General features: G+C 42.8%; 1 protein-coding gene across 5 annotated transcripts; it reads left to right on the forward strand.

Moving 5' to 3' along the window:
* The first annotated feature begins 515 nt into the window (after positions 1–515).
* On the forward strand, positions 516–17,566 carry upf2 (UPF2 regulator of nonsense mediated mRNA decay). Of its 5 annotated transcripts, none has more exons than XM_027163910.2 (22): positions 516–643; positions 2,549–2,920; positions 2,996–3,775; positions 3,861–4,021; positions 4,556–4,747; positions 4,831–4,986; positions 5,116–5,219; positions 5,487–5,572; positions 6,909–7,017; positions 7,145–7,258; positions 7,354–7,470; positions 7,638–7,823; positions 7,923–8,126; positions 8,760–9,035; positions 9,152–9,335; positions 11,610–11,761; positions 12,074–12,175; positions 12,278–12,376; positions 13,159–13,326; positions 13,569–13,710; positions 13,807–13,927; positions 16,675–17,566. In XM_027163910.2, the coding sequence occupies exons 2-22, from the start codon at positions 2,553–2,555 to the stop codon at positions 16,682–16,684; spliced, it is 3,831 nt and encodes a 1,276-aa protein (XP_027019711.2). In that variant the 5' UTR covers positions 516–643; positions 2,549–2,552; the 3' UTR covers positions 16,685–17,566. The 5 variants fall into 5 exon arrangements, with proteins under 5 accessions (XP_027019711.2, XP_027019709.2, XP_047675486.1 ...); XM_027163908.2 differs by having other exon boundaries at positions 517–643; positions 2,552–2,920; XM_027163911.2 differs by lacking the exon at positions 516–643 and adding an exon at positions 941–1,236 and having other exon boundaries at positions 2,552–2,920.
* Positions 17,567–18,133: the final 567 nt, after the last annotated feature.

The following is an 18,133-nucleotide window of genomic DNA, read 5'->3' on the forward strand; positions in this document are numbered from 1 at the left end:
GTGACTCTCAAAAGTACAGACATAAATAACACTATACTACACATTTAGCTTGGGGTATACAAGACGAGACAAAACAGACTATACAAGACAAGACGATGCAGACGATGTGAGACAATAAAGACAGTACGAGTATTAAATAAGAATACAGAATATATGATTAATCAGTAATGTACATAAAGTGTGAGAAGTGTATGGTAGTGCAAATAACAGTATTGTGCAACATTGTGCTTTTTGTACAATATACAGCAGCAGTAGTGTGTGTAACATATACTGATGATGTGATGACTGACAGGTCTGATAATAATACACCGATAAGTTCTGATAATACAGTACTTATAGATATGAAGCAGGGAATATAATTATGGTGAGTTGTTAATCAGGGTGATTCCCTGGGGAAAGAAAACCTTTGGGTTTCCATAAATGTAAATCATTTTAAGTGGTTAAATTTTTTGATACAGATATTTAAATAAACACACGTTTCCTTGCTGTTTACTGACACTGTATGTTTTTTTTTTTTTTTGTTCAGGCTCTGAAAAATGATCCACTTTGGGGTCCTAAACTAGCAACGGAAGCTAGCGGAAGCGATAGGAGTAAACCGTCTCATTAAAACTATTTCATGGTTTTCTTCTTGATTATTTTGAAGGTAAGATTCTATTGTTATGGACAATACATACTGAAAATGCGTCATCATCATCATCCGATGTTTTTTTTGTGTGTATGTGCGTGGCATTGACCTGTTTGTTGGTGTCGTTGTTGCTGGTGTTTTGATCAGTGTTTACATACAAACCTCTCCGAACGGCCTGAAATAAAACCGAACTAGTTAACGCTCAGTAACCGAATAGTGCCACTGACACTTAGATGTGAGCACTAGCTTTCATCACCAGAAAAGATATTATCCGAATCAGAACCAGAATCGTGTTAATGTTTGGATTATTGAGGAGAATATAGACGTGGGAAGTTTTTAGCACTCCTAAGTGTTAGCTAACACGCCCAGTGTTTACTAACTGAACGGCGGGGACTGTAAATGCTTCGGTTATTTGGTCATTAATGTTTATTTATCTGCTAACTTGTGAGCTTATTTGTGTGTAATTCAACGACACGGGGAAAGTGCAGCCAGCTAATATCGTCATACCTGCAACTGCATTTTATTTCCCACAGTGATGTATAATTATTACGGCCATGTTGCGGATGCAAACGAGATGCAGCTAGCTAGCTGAAGGGACTTTTATTCTAAAGGTGCAGTCGATTTTTATATATAAATATATAGCATTTTTTTAAAAAAAAAAAAAAAGGCAGATATATAGAACGTGAGTAAGAACGAAAACGGGTGGGCTTAGCAAAAGTTTATTAAGTCGATTGGAAAACAGACTTCCGGTCCACGCTGCTTATTTATTTTACAGACTTCCGGTCCTCCTGTCAAACGTTTTATAAACACTTCTTGCTCCTTAATGCTGTAATTCTCGGTATACAACACAGAAAACGTCCCAACTCGTCAACCTGGCTATCAGTTTCCTTCCTTCTTTCCGTATTGACGTCATATCAACATGGCCGCTCCCACTGTGAGCGGTGTAAAGTCCTTCTCTACTTTTACATGAGTTTATAGCAGTGTTGGTGTTCGAGCAGTTAGCATACAGACACCGCGAACGCCATTAGTTATCACTCATATAATTAACGTTAGCCAGCTATTTTGTGCTTTGCAGGTCACTATATTCGAACTGAAGTCCATGTTTTTATTTTTGTTTGTTTTGGCTTCCTCACTTTGCACGCTGAATGTCTTGAGGAGGAAAATTAACTTGAAAATTGTCTTTTACACAGCATGTGATGGTGGGTTGACTTTTGTTCACATCGGTGTCTCAATCAAATGGTGAAACCACTAAACCTTAGTTAAACTTATAATAAAGAAAGAATCACAATTTCCCATCTTTTCTTTTTTACATTTTCTTTACAACACACACACACACACCCCTTCTTAGTTTTTGTTCTCTTACCTACACATTTATAATCTGACATCTTGGTTGTTGGCCATTCTCTCTTGCCTTTTTTTTTTTTGCAGCATTCTCTCTCTCTCTCTCTCTCTCTCTCTCTCTGTGTGTGTGTGTGTGTGTGTGTGTGTGTGTGTGTGTCTTTGACTCTTAGCCAGGTTAGATCCTTTTTGTTCATACATTTCTCTTGAACATTAATCGATCAAGCTTGTTTAAAGTTAAATGAACAATTTAGGCTGTGAACTATTTTCTTGGCCTCTGTTTTTGCTCTGGCTTTACAACGGTCACATATCATTTCGATATACAATACTGTTAGCTGTACATTACCATATTTATAGCTTATTTCAGTAAAGACAGAAGAATCAGAATCAGAATGAGCTTTATTGCCAAGTACGCGCGCACGCTTCCAATACACAGAGACAACACGTGGACAATAAGAATAAAGAATAAATAAGAAAGTGTGGAGTGCTCAGTACATTGTTTAGCACTATTAAGGTAGCTGGGTCAGTTTTTTTTTGTTATTGTTTGTGGCACAGTTAGCAAAATAAAATCAATCTCTGTTTCAGCAGCATGCCGGCTGAACGCAAAAAATCAGTAAATGCAGAGGAGAAAGAGACGGGTCTGTTCGGTAACAAGGAGAGGGAGAAAGACGGAGACAGAAGACCGACATTCTCCCGGGACAAGGGCCGAGACGAGGGCAAAATGAGCGCAAAGAAAGAAGGCGGCAAATCTGCCGACGAGAAGAGGCGAAGGATCGAGGAAGAGAAGAGGCGGAAAGAAGAGAAGGAGCGTAAAAAGAGGGAGGAGGAGAAGCAGAAGGCTGAAGAGGAGCAGAAGAGGAAAGAAGAAGAGGAGCAAAAGCAACAGGAGGAACAGGAGAAGAAGCTGCTGGAGGAGGAAGCTAAACGACAGAAAGAAGAGGAGGCTGCTCAGCTAAAGTAAGCTGAATTCTTTTTGAATTCTTTGTTAGGTGATTTGTGGTTAGGAGTTACATGATCTGTTGTTCTCTTTAGGGAGAAGGAGGAAGCTCAGCAGCTGCACCAGGAGGCCTGGGAGAGACACCAAACCAGGAAGGAGCTGCGTGTGAGGAATCAGCATGCACAAGAGAGCCGTCCCGAAGAAGCCTTTTTCAGCCGCCTGGATTCCAGCCTGAAGAAGAACACAGCATTCGTTAAGAAGCTCCGTACACTCACAGAGCAACAGCGCAGTTCGCTCTCGCACGACTTCGACTCGCTCAACCTCAGCAAGTACATTGGCGAGGCAGTCAGCTCGCTGGTGGAAGCAAAGCTGAAGATCTCCGACGTGGGCTGCGCCGTACACCTGTGCTCGCTTTTCCACCAGCGCTACTCAGACTTTGCTCCACAGCTGCTAGCTACCTGGAAGAGGCACTTTGAGGCGCGCAAGGAGGAGAAAGCCCCGAACGTGAGCAAGCTGCGCACAGACCTACGCTTCATAGCCGAACTCACTATAGTGGGATTGTTCACCGATAAGGAAGGGCTCTCGCTGATCTACGAGCAGCTGAAAAACATCATCGGGGTGGACCGCGAAACCCACACCCATATATCCGTGGTGATCAGCTTCTGCAAGCACTGCGGTGACGACATCGCCGGGTTGGTCCCTCGGCGCGTGAAGAGTGCAGCGGAGAAGTTCAGCCTGGTCTTTCCTCCCAGCGAGATCATCAATGCTGAGAAGCAGCAACCCTTCCAGAACTTGCTCCGAGAGTATTTCACGTCTCTCACCAAGCACCTGAAGAAAGACCACAGAGAGCTGCAGAACATCGAGAGACAAAACAGGTAATAATCTCTGCCCTGATTATTTCTCAGACAAAGCTGAGCTCCTGTAACTGTTCTCAAAAACATTCTCTCTCTCTCCTTTCAGGCGTATCCTTCACTCGAAAGGAGAGCTGAGCGAGGACAGACATAAGCAGTATGAGGAGTTTGCAACCTGCTACCAGAAACTGCTGGCTAACACTCAGTCTCTGGCGGATCTACTAGATGAGAACATGCCTGATCTACCTCAGGATAAAACGGTCCAGGAAGGTACACACAAATTTGTTTACTCCTGCTGTGGGTTGCAAAAGTATTTACCCCCTCCACCCGCAAATTTGTGGCGTATAACCTTGAACTGGGACATAACTGTGTCATTGTAGAGGGGGGGTGGGAATTGTTTTGATTCACTACTGTGCCAAGAAATATTTTAATAATATATAATAATAATAATAAGCGATTGCTAAATCTTCCATCAGCTGAGGAGTTTACAGCCATCTCTAGGATCTCTAGGTTTATTCTTATTTATTTATTTATTAAACTTTTTAAAATTCACTAATTAGATTAGTTTTATTTGACTTATTCAACTGGTTTGCGATGCTGAAGCTCTGCCGTGGCTCGCTTTGGATAATCACTTTGGATTTAGGAGTTAAATGCAGTAAACGGAATAAAATTAAGCTTTCATTTGCATTATGATGCACCTCTGTGCAGTACCACAATATATTCCAGACTTTCTCTTCATCACTTCCTGATCGATCTGTCAGAGTTTGTCGTTGTGACACGGCGTGTTGTGTGTTTGCGTGGCAGAGCATGGCCCAGGGATCGACATCTTCACTCCAGGAAAACCTGGAGACTACGAGCTGGACGGAGGGATCTGGGAGGACGAGGATGCACGGAACTTTTACGAAAACCTGGTGGACCTGAAGGCCTTTGTACCTGCCATTCTGTTCAAAGATAACGAGAAGAGCAGCCAGAGCAAAGACAAGGACGACAGCAAAGGTGCGGTCAGTCTGTTACGTCTGATGCGGTCAGTTTGTTACGTCTGCAAATAAATTGTAACCGAGTCTCTGTTTCTTTCGCAGACGGTAAAGAAAGCCGCGAGGGGAAAGACGTGAACTGCACGGAGGAGCTGGAACTGGAGATGGAGGCTCTGGATATCGCAGAGGACCCTCTGGAGCTCGAGCCTGCCGACGAGGCTGAGAATGAAGAGCTGGCCAAGAAACTTCTCGATGAGCAAGGTGAGTAGATGCGTGATCCTAGTATCACAGTTTGATTTAAAACTGCAGATATTTTCAGGTACCTGAAATATGCATGTATAAAGAGTTACGCTGTGTAATTGTAGCGCAAATAAATTTGTGCTTTTAAAGAACAAGAGGACGAAGAAGCCAGCACTGGATCTCATCTTAAACTCATCGTTGATGCTTTCATCCAGCAGCTTCCCAACTGTGTCAACAGAGACCTGATCGAAAAGGTAAACGCCGCTTTGCTCTCACACCTCAGCGAGACAAACCTATTTCGATCCCTTTGGGTGTTTAAGATCGTACGTGCTTTATCGAGCGAGTGTGTGACGCCTCAGCAATGCTGCCGAACCATATTTGTTGTATGCATAATTAAAGACCTTTCGTGCCAATAGTTGGAATTCCGCCGTACCGCGTTTGTGCCGAATTTAAAGTATTTCATTTTATTTATTTTTTTTGAATGTCCTAAAATCTTTTTTTTTGGTTCTGATTTCTTCCAGGCTGCAATGGACTTCTGTATGAATATGAACACGAAGTCTAACCGCAGGAAGCTCGTCCGTGCGCTTTTCACCGTTCCCAGACAGAGGTAGCAATCGTATTCAAGTCTGCCTCGCTTCTCGTACCTGGTTCTTTAAGAGAATTTTATTCCGCTCCTGGTGCATTTTCTCCCTTGGTCTCGGTTTGGTTCTTTTATACGTTTATGAACACGGCAGTTGAGCTCCAATCCGCTCCAAAACAAGTGAAAGAACACTGGCGCTGTGAGAAAGCAACATGACTCAATGGAACCAACCTTTTTTTTTGTTTTTTAAACCATTTACATATAATGGCTGTTTTCTAAAACATCCCGAAATTAAACGATGTCCTGATGAATCCTTGATTTTATAAGGAGTACAGCTAAAAAGAGAGCCACAGTAAGCTCACAGAGTTGCTGACTATCAATCTTGATGGATTATAACGTTATAAGAGGACGTTCTTCCCATGTGTGACTTACATTAACACATTTTGCTGCACCTTTTTTGCTGCACTAATTACTAACAGTTTGTCCCCATTTCAGAACAATCTACAGGTCTACACCGTCAGCGAACACTAGATGGAGCTGTTGTGCCTTACAACCTATTCAGTTACCGAACCATAAACTCTAGCAGCGTTTAACTCCAGCAGATTTATTAATCCCTGATCTCAGCATAGAGACACACATAATTACGTACATAAATACCGTAACGCTCCGTATCGTGACCCTGTTTTTCTCGGGTACAACACTATTAAAAAGCACTATTTGCTTTTAACATCTTGTGGTTTGTGTGTTGGAAGCGTAGCGTCATCTTAACTGGAAAGTGTTTTTTTTTTTTGTTTTTTTTTTTTTACACTAACTGGAATGTATGCCATTTTCCAGTTGATCGCTAACAACAACAAACTTGCATGCACAATGTGACGCCGCGAGCTTTAGCAGAATCCAAAGACTTTTTTTTTATATGTTGAAAATAAATGACTCCTTGTCTGATGTCTCATACACCGGAGAGTCGTCGGCCGTCGTCGTCGTTTTTTTTCTTTTTTTTTAAATGAGGCACAGTATGAGTGCCACGTAGACCCGCCCCTTTACCACTACGAAAGGGTCCAGCATTCCACACTGTTTTTTTTCTTCTTCTGCTGAATAAATGAATCACCAGGGTATTTGAAGTGCACTTGGAGCATTCTGTGCAAAATGTTTATACTATGAAACAGAGTGCAATAGTGTGTCAGTATGCGATACGGCGATGATGCGACGATAGCCACAAGAACCTAAAAGAAACAGGAATAATGGTCTATGACTCTTTTTTTTTTTTTTTCCCCAAGTAGGACTTGCATCTGTATCTACTTTAATCCGAGCAACGGACTGTTTGTTATTGTGTTTTTAAAATCACTTTCCTTTCACGCTCCTTCAGGCTGGATCTGTTGCCGTTCTATTCCCGGCTGGTGGCGACTCTGCACCCGTGCATGTCTGATGTTGCAGAGGATCTCTGCTCCATGCTCAAAGGAGACTTCCGATTCCATGTGCGTACTAGATCTTCGTCCTAGCCTCACGCACTCGTACACACAGCCCGTGTTACACATCAACCCTGCTTACAGCCTTCCCTTTATCAATTCTTTAAGCAAAAACCTTTCTTATTTTCTCTTACAGGTAAGAAAGAAGGACCAAATTAACATTGAGACCAAGAACAAGACGGTGAGGTTTATCGGCGAGTTGGCCAAGTTCAAAATGTTTTCCAAAACGGACACACTGCATTGTCTGAAGGTGAGAGCGCGTAATTTTTTTAATTTAATTTTTTTTTAAACACAAACCGACTCGCTGTATGTTCCGTAGCGATGTAACACACCTGTGATCTGCAGATGCTGCTGTCTGATTTCTCTCATCACCATATCGAAATGGCCTGCACTCTACTGGAGACGTGTGGACGTTTCCTCTTTAGGTCACCTGACTCTCACTTGCGCACCAGCGTCTTACTGGTCAGTACAAAGGCAGCTGCTCGTAACAGAATTGAAATGTGTGTGTGTGTGTGAGAGAGTGAAATAAAGCACCACAGCTCACAAACACCTCTTTTCTCTTTGATTATTATTACTTCTTAGTCATATTGCCACTGTAGTAATATATGTGCATGTTGGGTAAACTACAGGAGCAAATGATGCGGAAAAAGCAGGCACAGCATCTGGATGCCCGTTACGTGACCATGGTGGAGAACGCCTACTACTACTGCAACCCACCACCCATGGAGAAAACCGTGCGCAAAAAGAGGCCCCCTCTGCAGGAGTATATCCGCAAGCTGCTCTACAAAGACCTGTCGAAGGTGACCACGGAGAAGGTGCGAGTCCTCGTCATCTCTCTCTCTCTCTCTCTCTCACATACAGTAGGTTTCTTTCAATTCAGAATAAATTCCTTTGGTTACTTTTTTTCTGTTCAGGTTTTAAGGCAGATGCGCAAATTGCCCTGGCACGACGCAGATTTGAAGAGCTACCTGATCTGCTGCATGGTGAACATCTGGAACGTGAAGTACAACAGTATCCACTGTGTGGCGAACCTCCTGGCCGGTCTCGTCGCGTATCAGGAAGATGTGGGGATTCACGTCGTGGATGGCGTGCTGGAGGACATACGCCTCGGCATGGAGGTGCGTGTTTTGTACACACATCTAACCGTTTGTTTGTGCTAGAGAACGAATGCCAAGACACGAAAGAATCATACTCTCAGTCAAAAGCTATCAGCATCACATGACCTTTATATCTTTTTTTTTTTTTTTTATTGTGGCTTGTGGTTTTTTCCGGGTGTCACTCATGTCTGCACGAGTTCAAAGTTTTGTGCCAGTGTTTGTTGTTGAAAGTGCATAAAAAAATCTTATAAGCTCATTCAACTTCTTATTCCAAGAATTCTATTCAGGTAAAAATTCCAGAGTGTTATGTTATAATACAGCACCGTTAAATGCCTGCATCCCATTGGTCAGACGGTGCATGTGATTCGCGTATAACCAGAGGCGTGTTGTTTATAGAATAAACTGATTTTTTTTTTTTTTAATGTGAAGACATCAGTTTAATTTATTGATGTTACTACGTTGTTGTTTTTTTTTAAGAAACGTGTGTTGTTTCTTACATAATATATTTTACATGTTGTTTATAAGACATTTGCTGTGCTATGAAAACTCACACTCACACAGCTGGCAAGACATCCTACTTTTATTATATTGTCTACAATTTTGTTTATAGTTGGCCCAGCCGGTCAGAACAGTGCGAACGCTTGTATTTTTCAGGTGAACCAGCCGAAGTTTAACCAGCGGCGTATTAGCTGCGCAAAGTTCCTCGGCGAGCTGTACAACTACCGCATGGTGGAGTCGGCCGTGATCTTCCGCACGCTTTTCTCTTTCATCTCGTTCGGCGTGAATCAGGACGGCTCGCCCAGTCCCCTGGACCCCCCCGAACACCTGTTCCGCATCCGCATGGTGTGCACGCTGCTCGACACCTGCGGCCAGTACTTCGATCGCGGTTCCAGCAAGAAGAAGCTGGACTGTTTCCTCATCTACTTCCAGGTTGTTTTTTCCTCCTTATTGTGCATCGTGTGAATGTCTTTAAATGTACTCAGCTTCTGGCCTGAATCTGCCTGGACTGGAAACTTATCAGCCCTGTCATTATTCTGTGTGTGTAGAGGTATATCTGGTGGAAAAAGAGTTTGGATGTGTGGACTAAAGATCACCAGTTTCCCATCGATATCGACTACATGATCAGTGACACACTGGATTTACTGAGACCCAAAATGCACCTGTGCTGCTCTCTGGAGGAAGCCTGCCATCAGGTCGCCGAACTCGAGAGAGAAGTCCTCATCAAACTGGGTAAATTTGCTTCTATATGTCTTTGTGTGCATGCGTCTGTGTGCGTCTGTGTGCGTGTCCCACGAAAGAGACGGATCTAACCGATTGGATGGAAATGAAGATTGGATTGAGGTCCTCAGCCTTCAGTTCAGTACAGATCGGAAACGAAATGAAACAATGATCTGTTTGTGATTAAGCGATACTGCAAGCCTCACTAGGTTAGCGTTGAATGGCTAAAATGACAAAGCCTCTTACGTCGTCTGTGTTTATAGAGAAGACGTTCTCAAAAAAAGAAAAGAACAACCGGAGGATTTCAATAGTTGTTCCAAGGCTAAGTTCACTGGAATGTTTCCGACGAGTAGAAAAGCGCGTGTGTGTGTGTGTGTGTGTGTGTGTGTGAGACAGCGATACATTGTTGTGCTTGTTATCCCAGTTCTGCGTTTCTGTCATCCCTGCTAAGCAGCATTCCTATACACGTGTGTGTTTGTGAGACGCCAGAGGAAGTACTTTGACTCACTCGTTTATAGCTGTTCATCATCAGGGTAAAGAATGCTTGCTCTCTCTCTCTCTCTCGGTATGTAGGTGTGAAGGGAGAAAGACGGAAAGAGTTCTTTCTGATGTACAGTTATATTAGCACCAGAATTCTTTTGTATGGTGTGTTCCGAAGGTGTTGACCTGGAATGCAGTTATACCTCTATCTGTGTGTGTGTGGGGGGTGGGGGGGGGTGTTTATTCTGAGTAAATGCCTTTCTAATAGCAGCAGAAATAGGAGTTGGCTCACAACCTATCCTTATTCCTTCCTTGTTGTGACACAAAAGGGTTTGCATTTTTCCAGCATTGGATAAAAGAATTTGCACAAGCTTAAACCCGTGTAATGTGACTGCGGTGGGATCATTGAAGTCATTAGTAATTCAGTATCTCTGACGCGTGGAACAGGCTAAATATATGCGTGTGCTTTTTGTCTTTGCACCTTTACAGTTTGATCGTAGTCAGTTTATCTGAACTGATAGTATTATTATTTCTGTTATAACGAATGGAACTCGAACGTGTGATGATTTAGATGGCAGTCATATAAACCTGCTTATAAAATCATGTAATAAAACATTTTGTTCAGACATATTAAAGGAAACGAAAATAATAATCACTCTGTCTCCAACAAATACATCAACTGGAAAAATAGATATTTTTCTTTGGATTAAATTCAGTCTGATGTTACATTCGACTGCATCTTGTAACTCTTGTTGTCTTGATTAGGAAATCTTTCTCTCTCTGTTTGTCTGTCTCTCTGTCACACTCTCTCTCTCTCTCGGTACGTAGAAATTCTCCCCCAGCTCGGAACTCGCACTCGTAAATGTTGGACAGTTCACAAGTTCAGCAAGTGACCTCAAGTCAATATATGGCTGCTCATGGCTAAGCACTTCTTACCTTGCAATGCTTTGCACTGTGTTTTGTTATTCGTTTTAGATCCATCAACATTCAGATACAGATAAAGCTGATAAAAAGCTAGCATGGAGGTGTCCATCCTTTTTCCCTCTCCTCCTTCTCCTTTCTCTCCCCCGGTTGTGTTCCATACCTCCGTACTCCTCCTACTCCACTGATTAAGTTTGAATGCACAGAGGTTAAAATAGCCATCTCTCTGGGTTCTGACCTCATGCGGGTGTTATGGTGAAATGTTTACGTACTTTCGGCCACTTGGTCTATTTAATATGTTTTTGTCCAGAATTGTAGGATTGTCGTTTTCAGTACAAGTGCATAATTTTTTATTTTTATTATTATTATTATTAGCATTCAAATTTAATGCTCGGAATGAAATGTTTATTAAAGTAAACATCTTAAAATGCTAATACAAGATAAGAGTTTAAGGGGTTTGTCATCGTCACCTGATGTAAAAATGTTCACACCTGCACCACGGGTCATGGGGCACAAACTCTGGTGTCTTTTTACGCCATCGACAGAATTCTGTTCTGCCTGTAGCGTGAAATAGGTCAGCGTGTGTTCCACTCATTGTTCAAAACCTAATCCTGTTTATACCTGTGAATGCTAATTCAGCCTGTGCTCTAGAACGCGCTCAGAAAAGCATGTGCCTGGTTTACCCAAACGATTAGTAAATTATTAGCTCTTTTGTTATCACTTTGAATAAAAGGGGAAATCAGACCGAAGCAGATAAGCTTGTGGAAGTGAAGCAGGATATCTGTGCGTACTCAAACGGGTCTGCAGAGACAACCAGCTGCTATTGTTATCACACAAACATGACAAACACTGTATGTGTGTGTGTGTGTGTGTGTGTGTGTGCAGGCTTTGCTAAAGAGAAGGACGGAAACTGTTCCAGCAGCATAGGGGAAGGAGAGGCTCTCGACGAGGAGGATGAGGAAGACGAAGACGAACGTGGAGTCGAGAGAGAAGAGCAGTCCGGAAACGAGAGCGAAATGAATGAACCCGAGGAGGAGGTGAGTGCAGAACGGCACGACACACCACCCCGCCGGAGGGAACAAACTGTAGGAGATGTAGTGAGTTTTGGGCTCTGGCCACAGCAGAAATGCATCTTCTGCTCCCACATGCACAGCGTTTAACTCGATAGTCGCTGGGACGCAGGAGAATTACCTGTGTTTTTTTTTACCTGTACAGTAAAAACTAGTTTTAAACAAAAACATTTTGGTTGAGAAACAGATACCATCATACGATCTAGCAAAGACAAACAGGTTTGGAGTTTAAAGAACTCTTGTAAGATTTGATCATGGCCTTGGCATGTGCACGTGCAGGAAGCCTCCGAGAACGAGGAAGAAGAGCATGACGAGGAGGAAGAGAACACCGACTACCTGACGGATTCCAATAAAGAGAACGAGACGGACGAAGAAAACAATGTAAGTGATTCAGAGAACATGGGTTTAGTTGGACTAGTCAAACAGGTAGTGGTTGATAAGCAGTTTAATTGTAAAGTTTGCTTCGGAATTTGTTCTGTGTAGGAAGTGATGATCCGGGGTGGAGGTCTGAAACACGTGGCTTGCGCTGAGGATGACGACTTCATTCAGGCTCTGGATAAGATGATGTTGGAAAACCTACAGGTGCGTAAACATGTTAAAACATGCACACCACAGACCATGGCAACCCAGCATCCCCCTGGAATGTCCTGTAACTGTCTGGGTTAGCATAGCAACCACATAACAACATCCTAGTGGGAGTCTGAAATATCATGACCATTACCTACCTGCAACTGAGCAGCCAACAGGAATATCATAGCAACCACCTAGCAACACTCTAGCAACCCAATTGGGTTAATCTAACAGCTATGCAGGGAGATTGCAGCAACATCCTAGCAACACCATTAGCAACCTCCTAGCAACCATTTGGTGTAGCATAGCAGTCATCAAGCAACCGTCCAGAAACATCCTACCAAACACTTGGAATATCAGAGCAACCATCTAGCAACACCCTTAGCAATCAATTTGGATAGCCTAGCAACCACCTAGCAACACTCCACCAACCACCTGGAATATCATAGCAACCATCTAGAAACACCCTTAGCAATCAATTTGGATAGCCTAGCAACCACCTAGCAACACTCCACCAACCACCTGGAATATCATAGCAACCACCTAGCAACACCCTTAGCAATCAATTTGGATAGCCTAGCAACCACCTAGCAACACTCCACCAACCACCTGGAATATCATAGCAACCACCTAGAAACACCCTTAGCAATCAATTTGGATAGCCTAGCGACCACCTAGCAACACTCCACCAACCACCTGGAATATCATAGCAACTATCTAGTAACCCACCTTTTCATTTTTCAACTTATTTGTGTTGTGTGCGCGTGTGTGTGTGTGCGCGTGTGTGTGAGCAGCAGCGCAGTGGCGAGGCAGTGAAAGTGCATCAGCTTGATGTTGCTATCCCGCTGCACCTGAAGAGTCAGTTAAAGAAAGGCTCCACTCCCGCTTGCACAGGAGAGGCAGATTCTGACATCGACACCATGCAGTTTGTTATGCTGACCAGGAAAGGCAACAAACAGCAGGTCTGTGTGAAAGTGTGTGTGGGATATGGAATGAATATTTTGGGCTGAAACAGTAGGGTGTGTTCAGGAAGTGGCTTGTGGAAATTCAGTTATAGCATACAAACACAGACACCGTTAAATCCCCTACACTGTTTAAATGTACCGAATAAATGAAAGTATGGTCAATAAACTTGTCTTTACAACATTCTTATAAAGTTTAGTCTGCTCCGCACAACCCTGATTCATAAACCGTTTCCTTACAGTTTAAGATCCTGAACGTTCCGCTGTCATCACATCTGGCCGCCAATCACTTCAACCAGCAGCAGGCTGAGCAGGAGGAGCGAATGCGTATGAAGAAACTCACTCTGGACATCAATGAACGACAGGAGCAGGAAGACTACCAGGGTGAGGGAAGGAAAACAGGGCTGTTTAGGATCTTAATTAGTGTTTGTGTGGTTTTGTTGACTGGTTGTCTATTTTTTTTGGTCCTTTTGTGCACAGAGATGATGCAGTCACTGGCTCAGAGACCTGCCCCTGCTAACACCAACCGCGAGCGCAGGCCACGCTACCAGCACCCTAAAGGAGCACCAAATGCAGACCTGATATTCAAGACTGGAGGAAGGTAAAATATCCAGAGAACTGAAGAGGTTTTTGCTCCTCTCACTGTTTATTTCCAGAAATGTCGTGGCCTAATGGTTAGAGAGTTTGACTCCTAACCCTAAGGTTGTGGGTTTGAGTCTCGGGCCAGCAATACCACGACTGAGGTGCCCTTGAGCAAGGCACTGAACCCCCCCAAACGGCTCCCCAGGCGCCACAGCATAAATGGCTGCCCACTGCTCCGGGTGTGTGTTCACGGTGTGTGTGTGTGTGTGTGTGTGTGTGTGTGCACTTTGGATGGGTTAAATGCAGAGAACAAATTCTGAGTATGGGTCACCGTACTTCACACCGTATGTCACGTCACGTCACTTCAAATACTAATTTCTTTAAAATGTAAAATATAAGAATAGAATTTTTTTTATTGTATTGCCAGGTATATTTGTTTCTTTCTAGAAATAAATACTTGAAACATTTTTAAATTAAAATGTAAAAAGGAAAGATCCTGTAAATTAAACAAAGTTACAAAAATATAAATCAAAAAAGATTTAACATTTGAGCTTCTCTGCTTGACCTTTTCACAGTCTATATATGTCCGTGCTAATAGTTTGGTCAACACAATTTGGTTTTATGGTATAGACAATTCCTGGTTTCTGTGAGCAGAAAGAAGGTACTGTAGGGCAAACCAGAGGCATAAACCAGGGGCTGGGGAGAGGTGGTGGTGACAGAGCAGCCGGGAAGACAGTCACTTCAGAGCAGATCAGTGATCCACTTCAAAAAGCACACAATAAAGCTGCTTGTCGTTATGTAGCACACATCAATCTGCTCTGGTTATTCGATCCTGACCGGGAAACAGCGCTCTGCTGCTCACAAACACGTTTCTGACTTGCTTTCTATCAAAGGTGACCGAGTAAGACAGGGATTTCTGATTTCTTACCCAAAGTAGCGTAACGATGTTTAATCGTTTTATCAGATTTGCTCAGATGTTTGAAATCGTGACTTTAAAGAAAGCTCAGAAACGTTCACACACTGTCGAAATGTGTGCGTAAACTGGGTCGCATTGGTTCTGCGTGTCAGTATTGGGTCCTTTAATTATAATGACAGGATGCTTTTTAATGGGATATTTCTTTTAATAACAGTGGAGAACATTTTGTTACAAAGGCATTGTGCAGCCTGATGTTTGTAAATGAAAGCATATAGACTCTTGACTGACCATCAAACCCATATGTGGTTCTTTACCAAACTTTTACTACAAGTTCGAAGCACACAGTCGTATAAAAACATTTATGTACAGTATTTTCCGCACTATAAGGCACACCTAAGAGCCTTAAATTTTCTCAAAAATCGGCCATGTGCCTAACAATCCGGTGCGCCTTGTGTGTGCACCGAGTTCCAAAAATCTGTAAAACTGTTGTGTGACTTTGGTAAGCGCTCCGCTTGATTGACTGTCAGACCATTTCCCGCTGACACAGGGACGTAATACATACACTACGTATGCTGCCAGCGATAAACCAATCAGAGAACATTACGTAATACGTACAGTACCTACGCTTACCTTCGGTAGGTATAACTACCGGTATGTTGCAAAACAACATTTGTTTCTTCCTAACCATTCAAATTCAAACTACAGGCTATCAGTTACGCGGTTGTAAATGGGAATAGAGCAGCTGCGAAAGTATTCAACATCAATGTATCTATGGTTCGGAAGTGGAGGAAGCAAGAAAATGTACTGCGCCAAGTTAAGAAGACACAGTAGATAAGGACTTTGATGGATTTGTGGGAGAAGATTGATTAAAAAATAATGTGTGTGTGTATTGTTAAATAGTAGAATAAAGTTCAACTAAACTCACTATTTTGCGTCCGTTACCTTTTTTTGTAGACCGTATGTTTTAGCATGTGCCTTATAATACGGTGCGCCTTATGTGTATGGGTTAAGTACAGGAATAGACCCCGTAATTGAGACTGCACCTTATAATCCGGTGTGCCTTATGGTGCGGAAAATACTGTATGCTGTAGCTTTACAATTTCCCTTCAATGGAACTACGAGACTCAAATCCTTCCAGCATGACAAAAGCACAGAGCTCCATGAAGACATGGTATAGAAGTTCATTTTCGGAGTAGAACTTGAGTGTCTTGCACAGAGCCCAGACTCTAACTCAACCCCACTGAACACCTTTGGGATGAGCTGGATCCCCAGACTCTTATAACATCAGTGTCTGATCTCACTAATGCACTTGTTCATGAATGATCACTAATCCACCCGCTGCCACATGCCAAAATCTAGTGGAAGGAGAAAAGTGGAGGGTATTATATCAGGAAAGGGAAATAAATCCGAGCCATTTCACAATCATTTACAATTGAACTCATTTAACTGAGACTTAAGTGCGTATAACAGAAAAGTTCACAATATGGAAAATATCATTGTTTCATTGTATCTTTCGACATCCATCTCAATGATTTGGCTCGTCTCACAGTAAAGGTTGCTCACATCACTCACCTAACGTCCCGCGAGTCCCGCTCTGTACTGCGACTGTGGCTCATGCTGATCGGAACAGGCACGCGTCACTCCATAAGTGTAGGGTCTGTTGTCCAGCTGAACCGAATTTATTCTAGACATGTCTTTTTCACATTAGGCTAGCTGATGGGGGAACAAATTACCTCGCAGCCAGATTCAGCCCACGGGCCACCAATTCAATTGTCTAGTTGTAGAGAACCACACGTACTCACATTGCCTAAGGATTATCACATATGATAACATGCTGTTCTGCCTCCTAGGAGACGCTGAGCGAGCGAGCGATCACACGAAGAAGAGAGAAACAAAGGGAGAGCGTGGTGCACTGCTCCCTCACTGATGGGAAACCGTACCCGCTACAGACTCCAACTTCCACCAACCTGAGAGGAGAGCAAGGCGACAAAGACGAGCCCCATCAGCTCTACGGCTGCGGAGTTCAACGACCAGTACGGTTCACACACAGAAGAACAAGATATGGACACACACATACACACACACACAACCGGATATCTCCAGTTATAGACAGAGTCCATGTGATGGACAGACAGGCTCCAGAGCGCAGACTGTACATGTGTGAAGGCTTGCAGTGGGTCAATATTTGGTGTGTGTGTTGAATTGTTTCGGCAGCTGCATCACACTGCAACAAGGAGAACGTGGTGACCAACTTGCACAGGGTTAGAGAACTCAAAAAGGAAACAGGGCCCGGGTTAAAAAAAAACAAAAAAACATCCAAATAAAAGGAGCAAAATGTTAAAATGGGCAGCTGAAGACACGAAGGTGTGAGAGTACTGTAGAACACGCTGCTTCCCTCAGCAGGAGCAGAGGAGTTGGACAAGCAGGGAAAAACTGTTGTTGCTGTTTATTTTTCATGGGCAAGCTTTCTAATTTGTAAATCATTTGCACTCCTGGATCTGTTTCTTTCTGTCTATCTATCTTTCTTTTGTGCATTTTATCACGTTTTGAACAAATGGTCCCTCTTTCCTGACATCCCACATTCACCTGACTCTAGTGGCAAGTGATTTTTCTCTCTGTTATGCAGCTTGTATTAAAATAGATATGTGTTCTTAGAGATGGCAAAAAAAAGCCTCAGCATATGCTTTATCACTGAATATTAATAACATGAATTAAAAAGTGAATTATTTGCTGTGATCAAAATGTCTCCTTTCCTGTTTCTTTTGTTTTTGACTGACTTTGGGTATGCTGAAACTTCTAGCAGGTTGCAGTAGATCAAGATTAAGATGCTTTTTTTGGTGGTGTTTCTTTTTTCTTTCATTTGTCACTCATCGGTGTATAGACTGATCCAAACTCTATTACACGGTGTGCTTACACTGGGCATACACAAATAACACATGACAAAAGATCAATATGATTAGGAAGTTAAAAAAGTCATTGTGGTCATACAAACTAACTACTGGACAAAAGTTCTGTAGATCTTTCTGGACTGAAAATGGTGCTTGTATGCAAATCATCTGGGTCATGAAGTCACATCGATGGTACGTGTCTGACACACCAGCACATGGAATGAGCCTCGTTCTGCTGCATTCCTTTCTGATTGTTAAATGGAGTGCATACACAAATGGAAACCATTCAGTAAACCTTGATTGCTCTTTGAACTCAATTAGCAATAGTGTCTTCTGATTTTTTTGTTATTTTTTCTTCTAATTGTTCTGCCCAGCTGGGAGAGCCTGGCCAAGCCCAATGAAACCAACACGTTTCCAAAAA

This window comes from Tachysurus fulvidraco, chromosome 10 (assembly GCF_022655615.1).
Source record: "Tachysurus fulvidraco isolate hzauxx_2018 chromosome 10, HZAU_PFXX_2.0, whole genome shotgun sequence".
In the NCBI taxonomy this organism is placed as follows: Eukaryota; Metazoa; Chordata; class Actinopteri; order Siluriformes; family Bagridae; genus Tachysurus; species Tachysurus fulvidraco.